This window comes from Salarias fasciatus, chromosome 20, assembly GCF_902148845.1.
Source record: "Salarias fasciatus chromosome 20, fSalaFa1.1, whole genome shotgun sequence".
Lineage (NCBI taxonomy): Eukaryota > Metazoa > Chordata > Actinopteri > Blenniiformes > Blenniidae > Salarias > Salarias fasciatus.
Window position 1 is genome coordinate 649216 of NC_043764.1, and position 13415 is coordinate 662630.

The 13415-nt window shown below is 60.6% G+C and overlaps 2 protein-coding genes across 4 annotated transcripts in view; one reads left to right on the forward strand and one right to left on the reverse strand.

Annotated features, from left to right (window-relative positions):
* The window catches only part of LOC115408444 (natural resistance-associated macrophage protein 2-like), a 918259-nt gene that overhangs the window by 123674 nt on the left and 781170 nt on the right, over positions 1-13415 (reverse strand). The window lies entirely within an intron of this gene.
* The window catches only part of LOC115408438 (arf-GAP with GTPase, ANK repeat and PH domain-containing protein 1-like), a 59446-nt gene that overhangs the window by 41596 nt on the left and 4435 nt on the right, over positions 1-13415 (forward strand). For both annotated transcript variants that reach the window (XM_030119204.1, XM_030119205.1), the window contains 2 exons: positions 377-528; positions 10466-10556. In XM_030119204.1, the coding sequence (XP_029975064.1) occupies positions 377-528; positions 10466-10556 (243 nt within the window). The remainder of the gene's footprint in view (positions 1-376; positions 529-10465; positions 10557-13415) is intronic.

A 13415-nucleotide genomic window follows, 5' to 3' on the forward strand; every position in this document is an offset into this window, starting at 1 on the left:
ACCTCCATCCCTCCTCCACCCCATCTCCATCCCTCCTCCACCACTCCTCCAGCACTCCTCCATCCCTCCTCCACCACTCCTCCATCCCTCCTCCACCCCTCCTCCACCACTCCTTCGTCACTCCTCCGTCACTCCTCCATCACTCCTCCATCCCTCCTCCACCACCCCTCCATCCCTCCTCCACCCCTCCTCCACCACTCCTTCGTCACTCCTCCGTCACTCCTCCATCACTCCTCCATCACTCCTCCATCCCTCCTCCACCACTCCTCCATCCCTCCTCCATCCCTCCTCCACCACTCCTCCATCCCTCCTCCATCCCTCCTCCACCACTCCACCAGGCGGGTGGATGTGTCTAACTCTTTCCTCTGGGCTGCAGAGGAGGAGAGCGCCGACTTCCTGGTGGTTTCCTTCACCGGCCAATCGTGGCACTTCGAGGCCGCCAGCCTGGAGGACCGGGACTCCTGGGTGTCGGCCATCGAGAGCCAGATCCTGGCCAGCCTGCAGTCCTGCGAGAGCGGCAGGAACAAGGTGAACACACACTCCCAGGGTGTGTGTGTGTGTGTGTGTGTGTGTGTGTGTGTGTGTGTGTGTGTGTGTGTGTGTGTGTGTGTGTGTGTGTGTGTGTTTTAAGAGAGGTCTCTCCATTGTGGCACATTCAGGACTTCATCAGATCAACAATACTGAAACCTTTAGAAAAAGGGTCTCTCAGGGTGGTCTCTCAGGGTGATCTCTCAGGGTGGTCTCTCAGGGTGGTCTCTCAGGGTGGTCTCTCAGGGTGGTCTCTCAGGGCGGTCTCTCAGGGCGGTCTCTCAGGGTGGTCTCTCAGGGTGGTCTCTCAGGGTGGTCTCTCAGGGTGGTCTCTCAGGGTGGTCTCTCAGGGCGGTCTCTCAGGGCGGTCTCTCAGGGTTGTCTGGGTCTCTCAGGGCGGTCTCTCAGGGCGGTCTCTCAGGGTGATCTCGGTCTCTCAGGGTGGTCTCTCAGGGCGGTCTCGGTCTCTCAGGGCGGTCTCTCAGGGTGGTCTGGGTCTCTCAGGGTGGTCTCTCAGGGCGGTCTCTCAGGGTGGTCTGGGTCTCTCAGGGTGGTCTCTCAGGGCGGTCTCTCAGGGTTGTCTGGGTCTCTCAGGGTGGTCTCTCAGGGCGGTCTCTCAGGGTGATCTCGGTCTCTCAGGGTGGTCTCTCAGGGCGGTCTCGGTCTCTCAGGGTGGTCTCTCAGGCTGGTCTCTCAGGCTGGTCTCTCAGGGCGGTCTCTCAGGGTGGTCTGGGTCTCTCAGGGTGGTCTCTCAGGCTGGTCTCTCAGGCTGGTCTCTCAGGCTGGTCTCTCAGGGTGGTCTCGGTCTCTCAGGGTGGTCTCTCAGGGCGGTCTCGGTCTCTCAGGGTGGTCTCTCAGGGCGGTCAGGGTCTCTCAGGGTGGTCTCTCAGGGCGGTCTCTCAGGGTGGTCTCTCAGGGTGGTCTCTCAGGGCGGTCTCTCAGGGCGGTCTCTCAGGGTGGTCTCTCAGGGCGGTCTCTCAGGGTGGTCTGGGTCTCTCAGGGTGGTCTCGGTCTCTCAGGGCGGTCTCTCAGGGTGGTCTGGGTCTCTCAGGGTGGTCTCTCAGGGCGGTCTCTCAGGGTTGTCTGGGTCTCTCAGGGTGGTCTCTCAGGGCGGTCTCTCAGGCTGATCTCGGTCTCTCAGGGTGGTCTCTCAGGCTGGTCTCTCAGGGCGGTCTCGGTCTCTCAGGGTGGTCTCTCAGGGCGGTCTCGGTCTCTCAGGGTGGTCTCTCAGGCTGGTCTCTCAGGGTGGTCTCTCAGGGTGGTCTCGGTCTCTCAGGGTGGTCTCTCAGGGCGGTCTCGGTCTCTCAGGGTGGTCTCTCAGGGCGGTCTCGGTCTCTCAGGCTGGTCTCTCAGGCTGGTCTCTCAGGGTGGTCTCTCAGGGTGGTCTCGGTCTCTCAGGGTGGTCTCTCAGGGCGGTCTCGGTCTCTCAGGGTGGTCTCTCAGGGCGGTCAGGGTCTCTCAGGGTGGTCTCTCAGGGCGGTCAGGGTCTCTCAGGGCGGTCAGGGTCTCTCAGGGCGGTCTCAGTCTCTCAGGGTGGTCTGGGTCTCTCAGGGTGGTCTCTCAGGGCGGTCTCGGTCTCTCAGGGTGGTCTCTCAGGGCGGTCAGGGTCTCTCAGGGTGGTCTCTCAGGGCGGTCTCGGTCTCTCAGGGTGGTCTCTCAGGGCGGTCTCGGTCTCTCAGGGCGGTCTCAGTCTCTCAGGGTGGTCTGGGTCTCTCAGGGCGGTCTCTCAGGGTGGTCTGGGTCTCTCAGGGTGGTCTGGGTCTCTCAGGGTGGTCTGGGTCTCTCAGGGCGGTCTGGGTCTCTCAGGGTGGTCTTTCAGGGCGGTCTGGGTCTCTCAGGTCGGTCTGGGTCTCTCAGGGCGGTCTGGGTCTCTCAGGGCGGTCTGGGTCTCTCAGGGCGGTCTCTCAGGGTGGTCTGGGTCTCTCAGGGTGGTCTGGGTCTCTCAGGGCGGTCTCTCAGGGTGGTCTGGGTCTCTCAGGGTGGTCTGGGACTCTCAGGGTGGTCTGGGTCTCTCAGGGCGGTCTGGGTCTCTCAGGGCGGTCTGGGTCTCTCAGGGCGGTCTCGGTCTCTCAGGGTGGTCTCTCAGGGCGGTCTCGGTCTCTCAGGGCGGTCTCAGTCTCTCAGGGTGGTCTGGGTCTCTCAGGGCGGTCTCTCAGGGTGGTCTGGGTCTCTCAGGGTGGTCTGGGTCTCTCAGGGTGGTCTGGGTCTCTCAGGGTGGTCTGGGTCTCTCAGGGCGGTCTGGGTCTCTCAGGGTGGTCTTTCAGGGCGGTCTGGGTCTCTCAGGGTGGTCTGGGTCTCTCAGGGCGGTCTGGGTCTCTCAGGGCGGTCTGGGTCTCTCAGGGCGGTCTCTCAGGGTGATCTGGGTCTCTCAGGGTGGTCTGGGTCTCTCAGGGCGGTCTCTCAGGGTGGTCTGGGTCTCTCAGGGTGGTCTGGGTCTCTCAGGGCGGTCTGGGTCTCTCAGGGCGGTCTGGGTCTCTCAGGGCGGTCTGGGTCTCTCAGGGCGGTCTCGGTCTCTCAGGGCGGTCTCTCAGGGCGGTCTGGGTCTCTCAGGGCGGTCTGGGTCTCTCAGGGCGGTCTGGGTCTCTCAGGGCGGTCTCGGTCTCTCAGGGTGGTCTCTCAGGGCGGTCAGGGTCTCTCAGGGTGGTCTCTCAGGGCGGTCAGGGTCTCTCAGGGCGGTCTCTCAGGGTGGTCTGGGTCTCTCAGGGCAGTCTCTCAGGGTGGTCTGGGTCTCTCAGGGCGGTCTCTCAGGGTGGTCTGGGTCTCTCAGGGCAGTCTCTCAGGGTGGTCTGGGTCTCTCAGGGTGGTCTGGGTCTCTCAGGGTGGTCTCTCAGGGCGGTCTCGGTCTCTCAGGGCGGTCTCAGTCTCTCAGGGTGGTCTGGGTCTCTCAGGGTGGTCTGGGTCTCTCAGGGCGGTCTCTCAGGGTGGTCTGGGTCTCTCAGGGTGGTCTGGGTCTCTCATGGCGGTCTGGGTCTCTCAGGGTGGTCTCTCAGGGCGGTCTGGGTCTCTCAGGGCGGTCTGGGTCTCTCAGGGCGGTCTGGGTCTCTCAGGGTGGTCTCTGAGGGTGGTCTCGGTCTCTCAGGGCGGTCTCGGCCTCTCAGGGCGGTCTGGGTCTCTCAGGGCGGTCTGGGTCTCTCAGGGTGGTCTCTGAGGGTGGTCTCGGTCTCTCAGGGCGGTCTCGGTCTCTCAGGGTGGTCTGGGTCTCTCAGGGCGGTCTGGGTCTCTCAGGGCGGTCTCTGAGGGTGGTCTCGGTCTCTCAGGGCGGTCTCGGTCTCTCAGGGCGGTCTGGGTCTCTCAGGGCGGTCTGGGTCTCTCAGGGTGGTCTCTCAGGGTGGTCTGGGTCTCTCAGGGCGGTCTGGGTCTCTCAGGGTGGTCTGGGTCTCTCAGGGCGGTCTCGGTCTCTCAGGGCGGTCTGGGTCTCTCAGGGCGGTCTGGGTCTCTCAGGGTGGTCTCTCAGGGTGGTCTGGGTCTCTCAGGGCGGTCTGGGTCTCTCAGGGCGGTCTGGGTCTCTCAGGGTGGTCTGGGTCTCTCAGGGCGGTCTGGGTCTCTCAGGGCGGTCTGGGTCTCTCAGGGTGGTCTGGGTCTCTCAGGGTGGTCTGGGTCTCTCAGGGCGGTCTCGGTCTCTCAGGGCGGTCTGGGTCTCTCAGGGGGGTCTGGGTCTCTCAGGGTGGTCTCTCAGGGTGGTCTGGGTCTCTCAGGGCGGTCTGGGTCTCTCAGGGCGGTCTGGGTCTCTCAGGGTGGTCTGGGTCTCTCAGGGTGGTCTGGGTCTCTCAGGGTGGTCTGGGTCTCTCAGGGTGGTCTCTCAGGGCGGTCTGGGTCTCTCAGGGTGGTCTGGGTCTCTCAGGGTGGTCTGGGTCTCTCAGGGTGGTCTGGGTCTCTCAGGGTGGTCTCTCAGGGTGGTCTGGGTCTCTCAGGGTGGTCTGGGTCTCTCAGGGTGGTCTCTCAGGGCGGTCTGGGTCTCTCAGGGTGGTCTGGGTCTCTCAGGGCGGTCTCGGTCTCTCAGGGCGGTCTGGGTCTCTCAGGGCGGTCTGGGTCTCTCAGGGTGGTCTCTGAGGGTGGTCTCGGTCTCTCAGGGCGGTCTCGGTCTCTCAGGGCGGTCTGGGTCTCTCAGGGCGGTCTGGGTCTCTCAGGGCGGTCTCTCAGGGCGGTCAGGGTCTCTCAGGGTGGTCTCTCAGGGCGGTCAGGGTCTCTCAGGGCGGTCTCAGTCTCTCAGGGTGGTCTGGGTCTCTCAGGGCAGTCTCTCAGGGTGGTCTGGGTCTCTCAGGGTGGTCTCTCAGGGCGGTCAGGGTCTCTCAGGGTGGTCTCTCAGGGCGGTCTCGGTCTCTCAGGGCGGTCTCAGTCTCTCAGGGTGGTCTGGGTCTCTCAGGGCAGTCTCTCAGGGTGGTCTGGGTCTCTCAGGGTGGTCTCTCAGGGCGGTCAGGGTCTCTCAGGGTGGTCTGGGTCTCTCAGGGTGGTCTCTCAGGGCGGTCAGGGTCTCTCAGGGTGGTCTCTCAGGGCGGTCTCGGTCTCTCAGGGCGGTCTCAGTCTCTCAGGGTGGTCTAGGTCTCTCAGGGCGGTCTCTCAGGGTGGTCTGGGTCTCTCAGGGTGGTCTGGGTCTCTCAGGGTGGTCTGGGTCTCTCAGGGCGGTCTGGGTCTCTCAGGGTGGTCTCTCAGGGCGGTCTGGGTCTCTCAGGGCGGTCTGGGTCTCTCAGGGCGGTCTGGGTCTCTCAGGGTGGTCTCTGAGGGTGGTCTCGGTCTCTCAGGGCGGTCTCGGTCTCTCAGGGCGGTCTGGGTCTCTCAGGGCGGTCTGGGTCTCTCAGGGTGGTCTCTGAGGGTGGTCTCGGTCTCTCAGGGCGGTCTCGGTCTCTCAGGGCGGTCTGGGTCTCTCAGGGCGGTCTGGGTCTCTCAGGGCGGTCTCTGAGGGTGGTCTCGGTCTCTCAGGGCGGTCTCGGTCTCTCAGGGCGGTCTGGGTCTCTCAGGGCGGTCTGGGTCTCTCAGGGTGGTCTCTCAGGGTGGTCTGGGTCTCTCAGGGCGGTCTGGGTCTCTCAGGGTGGTCTGGGTCTCTCAGGGCGGTCTCGGTCTCTCAGGGCGGTCTGGGTCTCTCAGGGCGGTCTGGGTCTCTCAGGGTGGTCTCTCAGGGTGGTCTGGGTCTCTCAGGGCGGTCTGGGTCTCTCAGGGCGGTCTGGGTCTCTCAGGGTGGTCTGGGTCTCTCAGGGTGGTCTGGGTCTCTCAGGGCGGTCTCGGTCTCTCAGGGCGGTCTGGGTCTCTCAGGGTGGTCTCTCAGGGTGGTCTGGGTCTCTCAGGGCGGTCTGGGTCTCTCAGGGCGGTCTGGGTCTCTCAGGGCGGTCTGGGTCTCTCAGGGTGGTCTGGGTCTCTCAGGGTGGTCTCTCAGGGTGGTCTGGGTCTCTCAGGGTGGTCTGGGTCTCTCAGGGTGGTCTGGGTCTCTCAGGGTGGTCTGGGTCTCTCAGGGTGGTCTCTCAGGGCGGTCTGGGTCTCTCAGGGTGGTCTGGGTCTCTCAGGGTGGTCTGGGTCTCTCAGGGTGGTCTGGGTCTCTCAGGGTGGTCTCTCAGGGTGGTCTGGGTCTCTCAGGGTGGTCTGGGTCTCTCAGGGTGGTCTCTCAGGGTGGTCTGGGTCTCTCAGGGTGGTCTGGGTCTCTCAGGGCGGTCTGGGTCTCTCAGGGCGGTCTGGGTCTCTCAGGGCGGTCTGGGTCTCTCAGGGTGGTCTCTGAGGGTGGTCTCAGTCTCTCAGGGCGGTCTCGGTCTCTCAGGGCGGTCTGGGTCTCTCAGGGCGGTCTGGGTCTCTCAGGGCGGTCTCTGAGGGTGGTCTCGGTCTCTCAGGGCGGTCTCGGTCTCTCAGGGCGGTCTGGGTCTCTCAGTGCGGTCTGGGTCTCTCAGGGCGGTCTGGGTCTCTCAGGGTGGTCTCTCAGGGTGGTCTGGGTCTCTCAGGGCGGTCTGGGTCTCTCAGGGTGGTCTGGGTCTCTCAGGGCGGTCTCGGTCTCTCAGGGCGGTCTGGGTCTCTCAGGGCGGTCTGGGTCTCTCAGGGTGGTCTCTCAGGGTGGTCTGGGTCTCTCAGGGCGGTCTGGGTCTCTCAGGGTGGTCTCGGTCTCTCAGGGCGGTCTGGGTCTCTCAGGGCGGTCTGGGTCTCTCAGGGTGGTCTCTCAGGGTGGTCTGGGTCTCTCAGGGCGGTCTGGGTCTCTCAGGGCGGTCTGGGTCTCTCAGGGTGGTCTGGGTCTCTCAGGGTGGTCTGGGTCTCTCAGGGTGGTCTCTCAGGGCGGTCTGGGTCTCTCAGGGTGGTCTGGGTCTCTCAGGGTGGTCTGGGTCTCTCAGGGTGGTCTGGGTCTCTCAGGGTGGTCTCTCAGGGTGGTCTGGGTCTCTCAGGGTGGTCTGGGTCTCTCAGGGTGGTCTCTCAGGGTGGTCTGGGTCTCTCAGGGTGGTCTGGGTCTCTCAGGGTGGTCTCTCAGGGTGGTCTGGGTCTCTCAGGGTGGTCTGGGTCTCTCAGGGTGGTCTGGGTCTCTCAGGGCGGTCTTTGTCTCTCAGGGTGGTCTCTGAGGGTGGTCTCGGTCTCTCAGGGCGGTCTGGGTCTCTCAGGGCGGTCTGGGTCTCTCAGGGCGGTCTGGGTCTCTCAGGGTGGTCTGGGTCTCTCAGGGTGGTCTCGGTCTCTCAGGGCGGTCTCGGTCTTTCAGGGCGGTCTCGGTCTCTCAGGGTGGTCTGGGTCTCTCAGGGTGGTCTGGGTCTCTCAGGGTGGTCTGGGTCTCTCAGGGCGGTCTCTGAGGGTGGTCTCGGTCTCTCAGGGCGGTCTGGGTCTCTCAGGGCGGTCTGGGTCTCTCAGGGCGGTCTGGGTCTCTCAGGGTGGTCTGGGTCTCTCAGGGTGGTCTCGGTCTCTCAGGGCGGTCTCGGTCTTTCAGGGCGGTCTCGGTCTCTCAGGGTGGTCTGGGTCTCTCAGGGTGGTCTGGGTCTCTCAGGGTGGTCTGGGTCTCTCAGGGCGGTCTGGGTCTCTCAGGGTGGTCTGGGTCTCTCAGGGTGGTCTGGGTCTCTCAGGGCGGTCTGGGTCTCTCAGGGTGGTCTCTCAGGGCGGTCTGGGTCTCTCAGGGCGGTCTGGGTCTCTCAGGGCGGTCTGGGTCTCTCAGGGTGGTCTCTCAGGGTGGTCTGGGTCTCTCAGGGTGGTCTGGGTCTCTCAGGGCGGTCTGGGTCTCTCAGGGCGGTCTGGGTCTCTCAGGGTGGTCTGGGTCTCTCAGGGTGGTCTGGGTCTCTCAGGGCGGTCTCGGTCTCTCAGGGCGGTCTGGGTCTCTCAGGGCGGTCTGGGTCTCTCAGGGTGGTCTCTCAGGGTGGTCTGGGTCTCTCAGGGTGGTCTGGGTCTCTCAGGGCGGTCTGGGTCTCTCAGGGCGGTCTGGGTCTCTCAGGGCGGTCTGGGTCTCTCAGGGCGGTCTCTCAGGGTGGTCTGGGTCTCTCAGGGTGGTCTGGGTCTCTCAGGGTGGTCTCTCAGGGCGGTCTGGGTCTCTCAGGGTGGTCTGGGTCTCTCAGGGTGGTCTGGGTCTCTCAGGGCGGTCTGGGTCTCTCAGGGTGGTCTCTCAGGGCGGTCTGGGTCTCTCAGGGTGGTCTCTCAGGGTGGTCTGGGTCTCTCAGGGCGGTCTGGGTCTCTCAGGGCGGTCTGGGTCTCTCAGGGTGGTCTGGGTCTCTCAGGGCGGTCTGGGTCTCTCAGGGTGGTCTCTCAGGGTGGTCTGGGTCTCTCAGGGCGGTCTGGGTCTCTCAGGGTGGTCTGGGTCTCTCAGGGCGGTCTGGGTCTCTCAGGGTGGTCTCTGTGGGTGGTCTCGGTCTCTCAGGGCGGTCTGGGTCTCTCAGGGCGGTCTGGGTCTCTCAGGGCGGTCTGGGTCTCTCAGGGTGGTCTCTGAGGGTGGTCTCGGTCTCTCAGGGCGGTCTGGGTCTCTCAGGGCGGTCTGGGTCTCTCAGGGTGGTCTGGGTCTCTCAGGGTGGTCTGGGTCTCTCAGGGTGGTCTCGGTCTCTCAGGGCGGTCTCGGTCTTTCAGGGCGGTCTCGGTCTCTCAGGGTGGTCTGGGTCTCTCAGGGTGGTCTGGGTCTCTCAGGGCGGTCTGGGTCTCTCAGGGCGGTCTGGGTCTCTCAGGGTGGTCTGGGTCTCTCAGGGTGGTCTGGGTCTCTCAGGGTGGTCTCTCAGGGTGGTCTGGGTCTCTCAGGGTGGTCTGGGTCTCTCAGGGTGGTCTGGGTCTCTCAGGGCGGTCTGGGTCTCTCAGGGTGGTCTGGGTCTCTCAGGGTGGTCTCTCAGGGTGGTCTCTCAGGGTGGTCTGGGTCTCTCAGGGTGGTCTGGGTCTCTCAGGGTGGTCTGGGTCTCTCAGGGTGGTCTCTCAGGGTGGTCTCTCAGGGTGGTCTGGGTCTCTCAGGGTGGTCTGGGTCTCTCAGGGTGGTCTGGGTCTCTCAGGGCGGTCTGGGTCTCTCAGGGTGGTCTGGGTCTCTCAGGGTGGTCTCTCAGGGTGGTCTGGGTCTCTCAGGGTGGTCTCTCAGGGTGGTCTCTCAGGGTGGTCTGGGTCTCTCAGGGTGGTCTCTCAGGGTGGTCTGGGTCTCTCAGGGTGGTCTGGGTCTCTCAGGGTGGTCTCTCAGGGCGGTCTGGGTCTCTCAGGGTGGTCTGGGTCTCTCAGGGTGGTCTGGGTCTCTCAGGGCGGTCTGGGTCTCTCAGGGCGGTCTGGGTCTCTCAGGGCGGTCTGGGTCTCTCAGGGCGGTCTGGGTCTCTCAGGGTGGTCTGGGTCTCTCAGGGCGGTCTGGGTCTCTCAGGGTGGTCTCTCAGGGTGGTCTGGGTCTCTCAGGGCGGTCTGGGTCTCTCAGGGCGGTCTGGGTCTCTCAGGGTGGTCTGGGTCTCTCAGGGCGGTCTGGGTCTCTCAGGGTGGTCTCTCAGGGTGGTCTGGGTCTCTCAGGGCGGTCTGGGTCTCTCAGGGCGGTCTGGGTCTCTCAGGGCGGTCTGGGTCTCTCAGGGCGGTCTCTCAGGGTGGTCTGGGTCTCTCAGGGCGGTCTGGGTCTCTCAGGGTGGTCTCTCAGGGCGGTCTGGGTCTCTCAGGGTGGTCTCTCAGGGTGGTCTGGGTCTCTCAGGGCGGTCTGGGTCTCTCAGGGCGGTCTGGGTCTCTCAGGGTGGTCTGGGTCTCTCAGGGCGGTCTGGGTCTCTCAGGGTGGTCTCTCAGGGTGGTCTGGGTCTCTCAGGGCGGTCTGGGTCTCTCAGGGTGGTCTGGGTCTCTCAGGGCGGTCTGGGTCTCTCAGGGTGGTCTCTGAGGGTGGTCTCGGTCTCTCAGGGCGGTCTGGGTCTCTCAGGGCGGTCTGGGTCTCTCAGGGCGGTCTGGGTCTCTCAGGGTGGTCTCTGAGGGTGGTCTCGGTCTCTCAGGGCGGTCTGGGTCTCTCAGGGCGGTCTGGGTCTCTCAGGGCGGTCTGGGTCTCTCAGGGTGGTCTGGGTCTCTCAGGGCGGTCTGGGTCTCTCAGGGCGGTCTGGGTCTCTCAGGGCGGTCTGGGTCTCTCAGGGTGGTCTGGGTCTCTCAGGGTGGTCTGGGTCTCTCAGGGTGGTCTGGGTCTCTCAGGGTGGTCTCTCCTCTCAGCAGTGAGCTCTGTGACAAACGTCATTCAGTAAAGACCAGAGTGATGTGATGAGAGATCAACTCCTGAGATTTCTGCCTCAGCTGATGGATGAGATCACCGAGGATCAGCTGAACAGCTGACGGAGTGTGTGTGACGGAGAGAGTGTGACGGAGAGTGTGTGACGGAGAGAGTGTGACGGAGAGAGTGTGACGGAGTGTGTGTGACGGAGTGTGTGCGACAGAGTGTGTGCGACAGAGTGTGTGCGACGGAGTGTGTGCGATGGAGAGTGTGCGACAGAGTGTATGACGGAGTGTGTGCGACGGAGTGTGTGTGACGGAGTGTGTGCGACGGAGTGTGTGTGACGGAGAGTGTGTGACGGAGTGTGTGTTGCTGCAGGCCCGGAGGAGCAGCCAGAGCGAGGCGGTGGCGCTGCAGGCCATCAGGAACGCCCGGGGAAACGGGCTGTGTGTGGACTGCGAGGCGCCCAGTGAGTCCTTCTTTTCTGCTCTTCACTCACTTCATCACCGCCTGGACGTCCACCGCCTGGACGTCCACCGCCTGGACGTCCACCGCCTGGACGTCCACCAGCGCTACGGTGCAAACCCCAGCGAACAGACAGAGGGATACAGTCGCAGGACTTACTTGACATTCCTCCCATGAAAGCGGCTCTGATCTCACTCAGCTCAGTTCAAAGATGCAAATTAATGACAACGAAGAAAACGACTCCATATTTTGCACTAAATATTGTTCTTGTTTTGTGTTGACTGACTGAATAACACACAGCCGAGGGAACTTATCGCAAGAACACACACACACACACACACACACACACACACACACACACAGGTACCAGGCCTAACGGTACGAGCTCTTGTGCTGACCGTGCTGCTGAACATCCATACATACATTAAAATCGTCACAGAAATGCAGCCTGCTCAGCGGCAAAAAACAAAAAACGCATCTGACAGGATTAGTGACGGCATCACATGATGCAGCCTGAGAAAAACTGATGTTTCAATACGACTCAGCAGTCGATAGATCATGTCTACTGACGGCACGGCGGCAAAATCCTAATGGAGCAGCGTTGCTCCGCGGCGCTGCAGCAGCGGTCAGAACTCTCCGGACGTGCTGTGGCTCTGCGCCGGGCGCCGGGCGCCTCCCGCTGCTGCGTCACGGTCAACGTGGACGGCTCTCTGACCTGGTGCTTTGTAGTGAATCAGAAACTGGCAATAAGATTGATTTTATGACAGAATAATTTCAATTTCAATTTAGTTTATTTAGTACAGGGACAATGTGCATTCATACACACTTTAAGAAAGATAAAATGTAAATGTTCCCAATTCTAGCTACCAAGCTCATTTCCATTGGTAGTGCCCTAGCTAAAAATATAAAAACACACAGGTTAAAGGAAGAAAATGCAAGTATTATTAAAAAAAAAAGTTCTGTTCTTCTTGTTTTGCTTCTTTTTAAAAAGAACAGAGAAACATTATCATAGTAAAACATTTTACAATACATCACAATCATAGTTTTTATTGTACACAGGTGGTCAGTACCAGATGTTAAAGTGCTACATTCAGGCAGTCAAGTGCTGGAGTCGAGTGTAACTGATGCACAGAAATGGGCAGTCATGGTGATTTTCATAAAAACACTAAACTGAAGCTGTCAAGTTTTACAGCCAATGAGGCGTCGTCTGGGAGCGGAAAGAGTCGGCTCTTCTCTGGGAGTTGAGCTGAAAAAGCCGACTCTGAAAAGAGCCCAACTTCCATCACTGCAAGAGCCGCTGGTGTGAGCGCCGCACGCAACTCCAGCCTTCGTAAAAAACATGCAGATTAATCTTACTGGATTTGATTTATGTTCAAGCTGTCATCAGATTGTCTTTAATGGGGAAACATGGCTAAATTAAAGGTATAATGGACGATTTTCTCGAAAAAGTCGAAGCCGAACGTCTGTTACTCGCTTTTTGAAAACGCGCATGCGCCAGACCGTCCTGCCTGCTGTGCTGCTCCTACGAGCCGCCCGACGGCGACGCCGGCGTTCCTCCAGCGTGACGGACATGTCGGAGGACCAATAGTTGACACTCGCATCACGCTGAAACATCGTCCAATACACCTTTAACTATTATTTATAAAATAAAAGTAGGCGATGTAGTTTTCCATTATGGAAGTTTCTGCTACATTCGCGAGGGGCTGCAGGGCCCTCTGCACCCCGAGTTCCCGCGGCCACGTAACCACGGCTTTCAAGTTAAACTCCGCCCGAAAATGTTTCTGTGTGAACTGTTATTTCATTCACTAATGTTTACTGCAGAAGGGTCGGTTAGCATTACCCTGCCTCTGTGGGAGCAGTGGTTAGCATTAGCATTACTCTGCGTCTGTGCCTCTGTGAGAGCAGTGGTTAGCATTAGCATTGCTCTGCCTTTGTGGGAGCAGTGGTTAGCATTAGCATTACTCTGCCTCTGTGAGAGCAGTGGTTAGCATTAGCATTACTCTGCCTCTGTGGGAGCAGTGGTTAGCATTAGCATTACCCTGCCTCTGTGGGAGCAGTGGTTAGCATTAGCATTACTCTGCCTCTGTGGGAGCACTGGTTAGCATTAGCATTACTCTGCCTTTGTGGGAGCAGTGGTTAGCATTAGCATTACCCTGCCTCTGTGGGAGCAGTGGTTAGCATTAGCATTACCCTGCCTCTGTGGGAGCAGTGGTTAGCATTAGCATTACTCTGCCTCTGTTGGAGCACTGGTTAGCATTAGCATTACTCTGCCTTTGTGGGAGCAGTGGTTAGCATTAGCATTACCCTGCCTCTGTGGGAGCAGTGGTTAGCAGTAGCATTACTGTGCCTCTATGGGCGCATTGTTAGCATTAGCATTACTCTGCGTCTGTGCCTCTATGGGAGAATTGGTTAGCATTAGCATTACTCTGCCTTTGTGGGAGCAGTGGTTAGCATTAGCATTACTCTGCCTTTGTGGGAGCAGTGGTTAGCATTAGCATTAGCATTACTCTGCCTTTGTGGGAGCAGTGGTTAGCATTAGCATTACTCTGCCTTTGTGGGAGCAGTGGTTAGCATTAGCATTAGCATTACTCTGCCTTTGTGGGAGCAGTGGTTAGCATTAGCATTACTCTGCCTTTGTGGGAGCAGTGGTTAGCATTAGCATTAGCATTACTCTGCCTTTGTGGGAGCAGTGGTTAGCATTAGCATTAGCCTCCTCAGAGCTGTTTTCTGTCTGATTCTTCTTCATTGTTTCTAATCTGTTTCTTCTCTTCCTGTCTGAATAAAAACAGTCGGTCGTTGTTCTGATTCAGCAGCTGGTTCAGAGCTGGTCAGAGGTCAGAGGTCACATTAACCACATGTCACC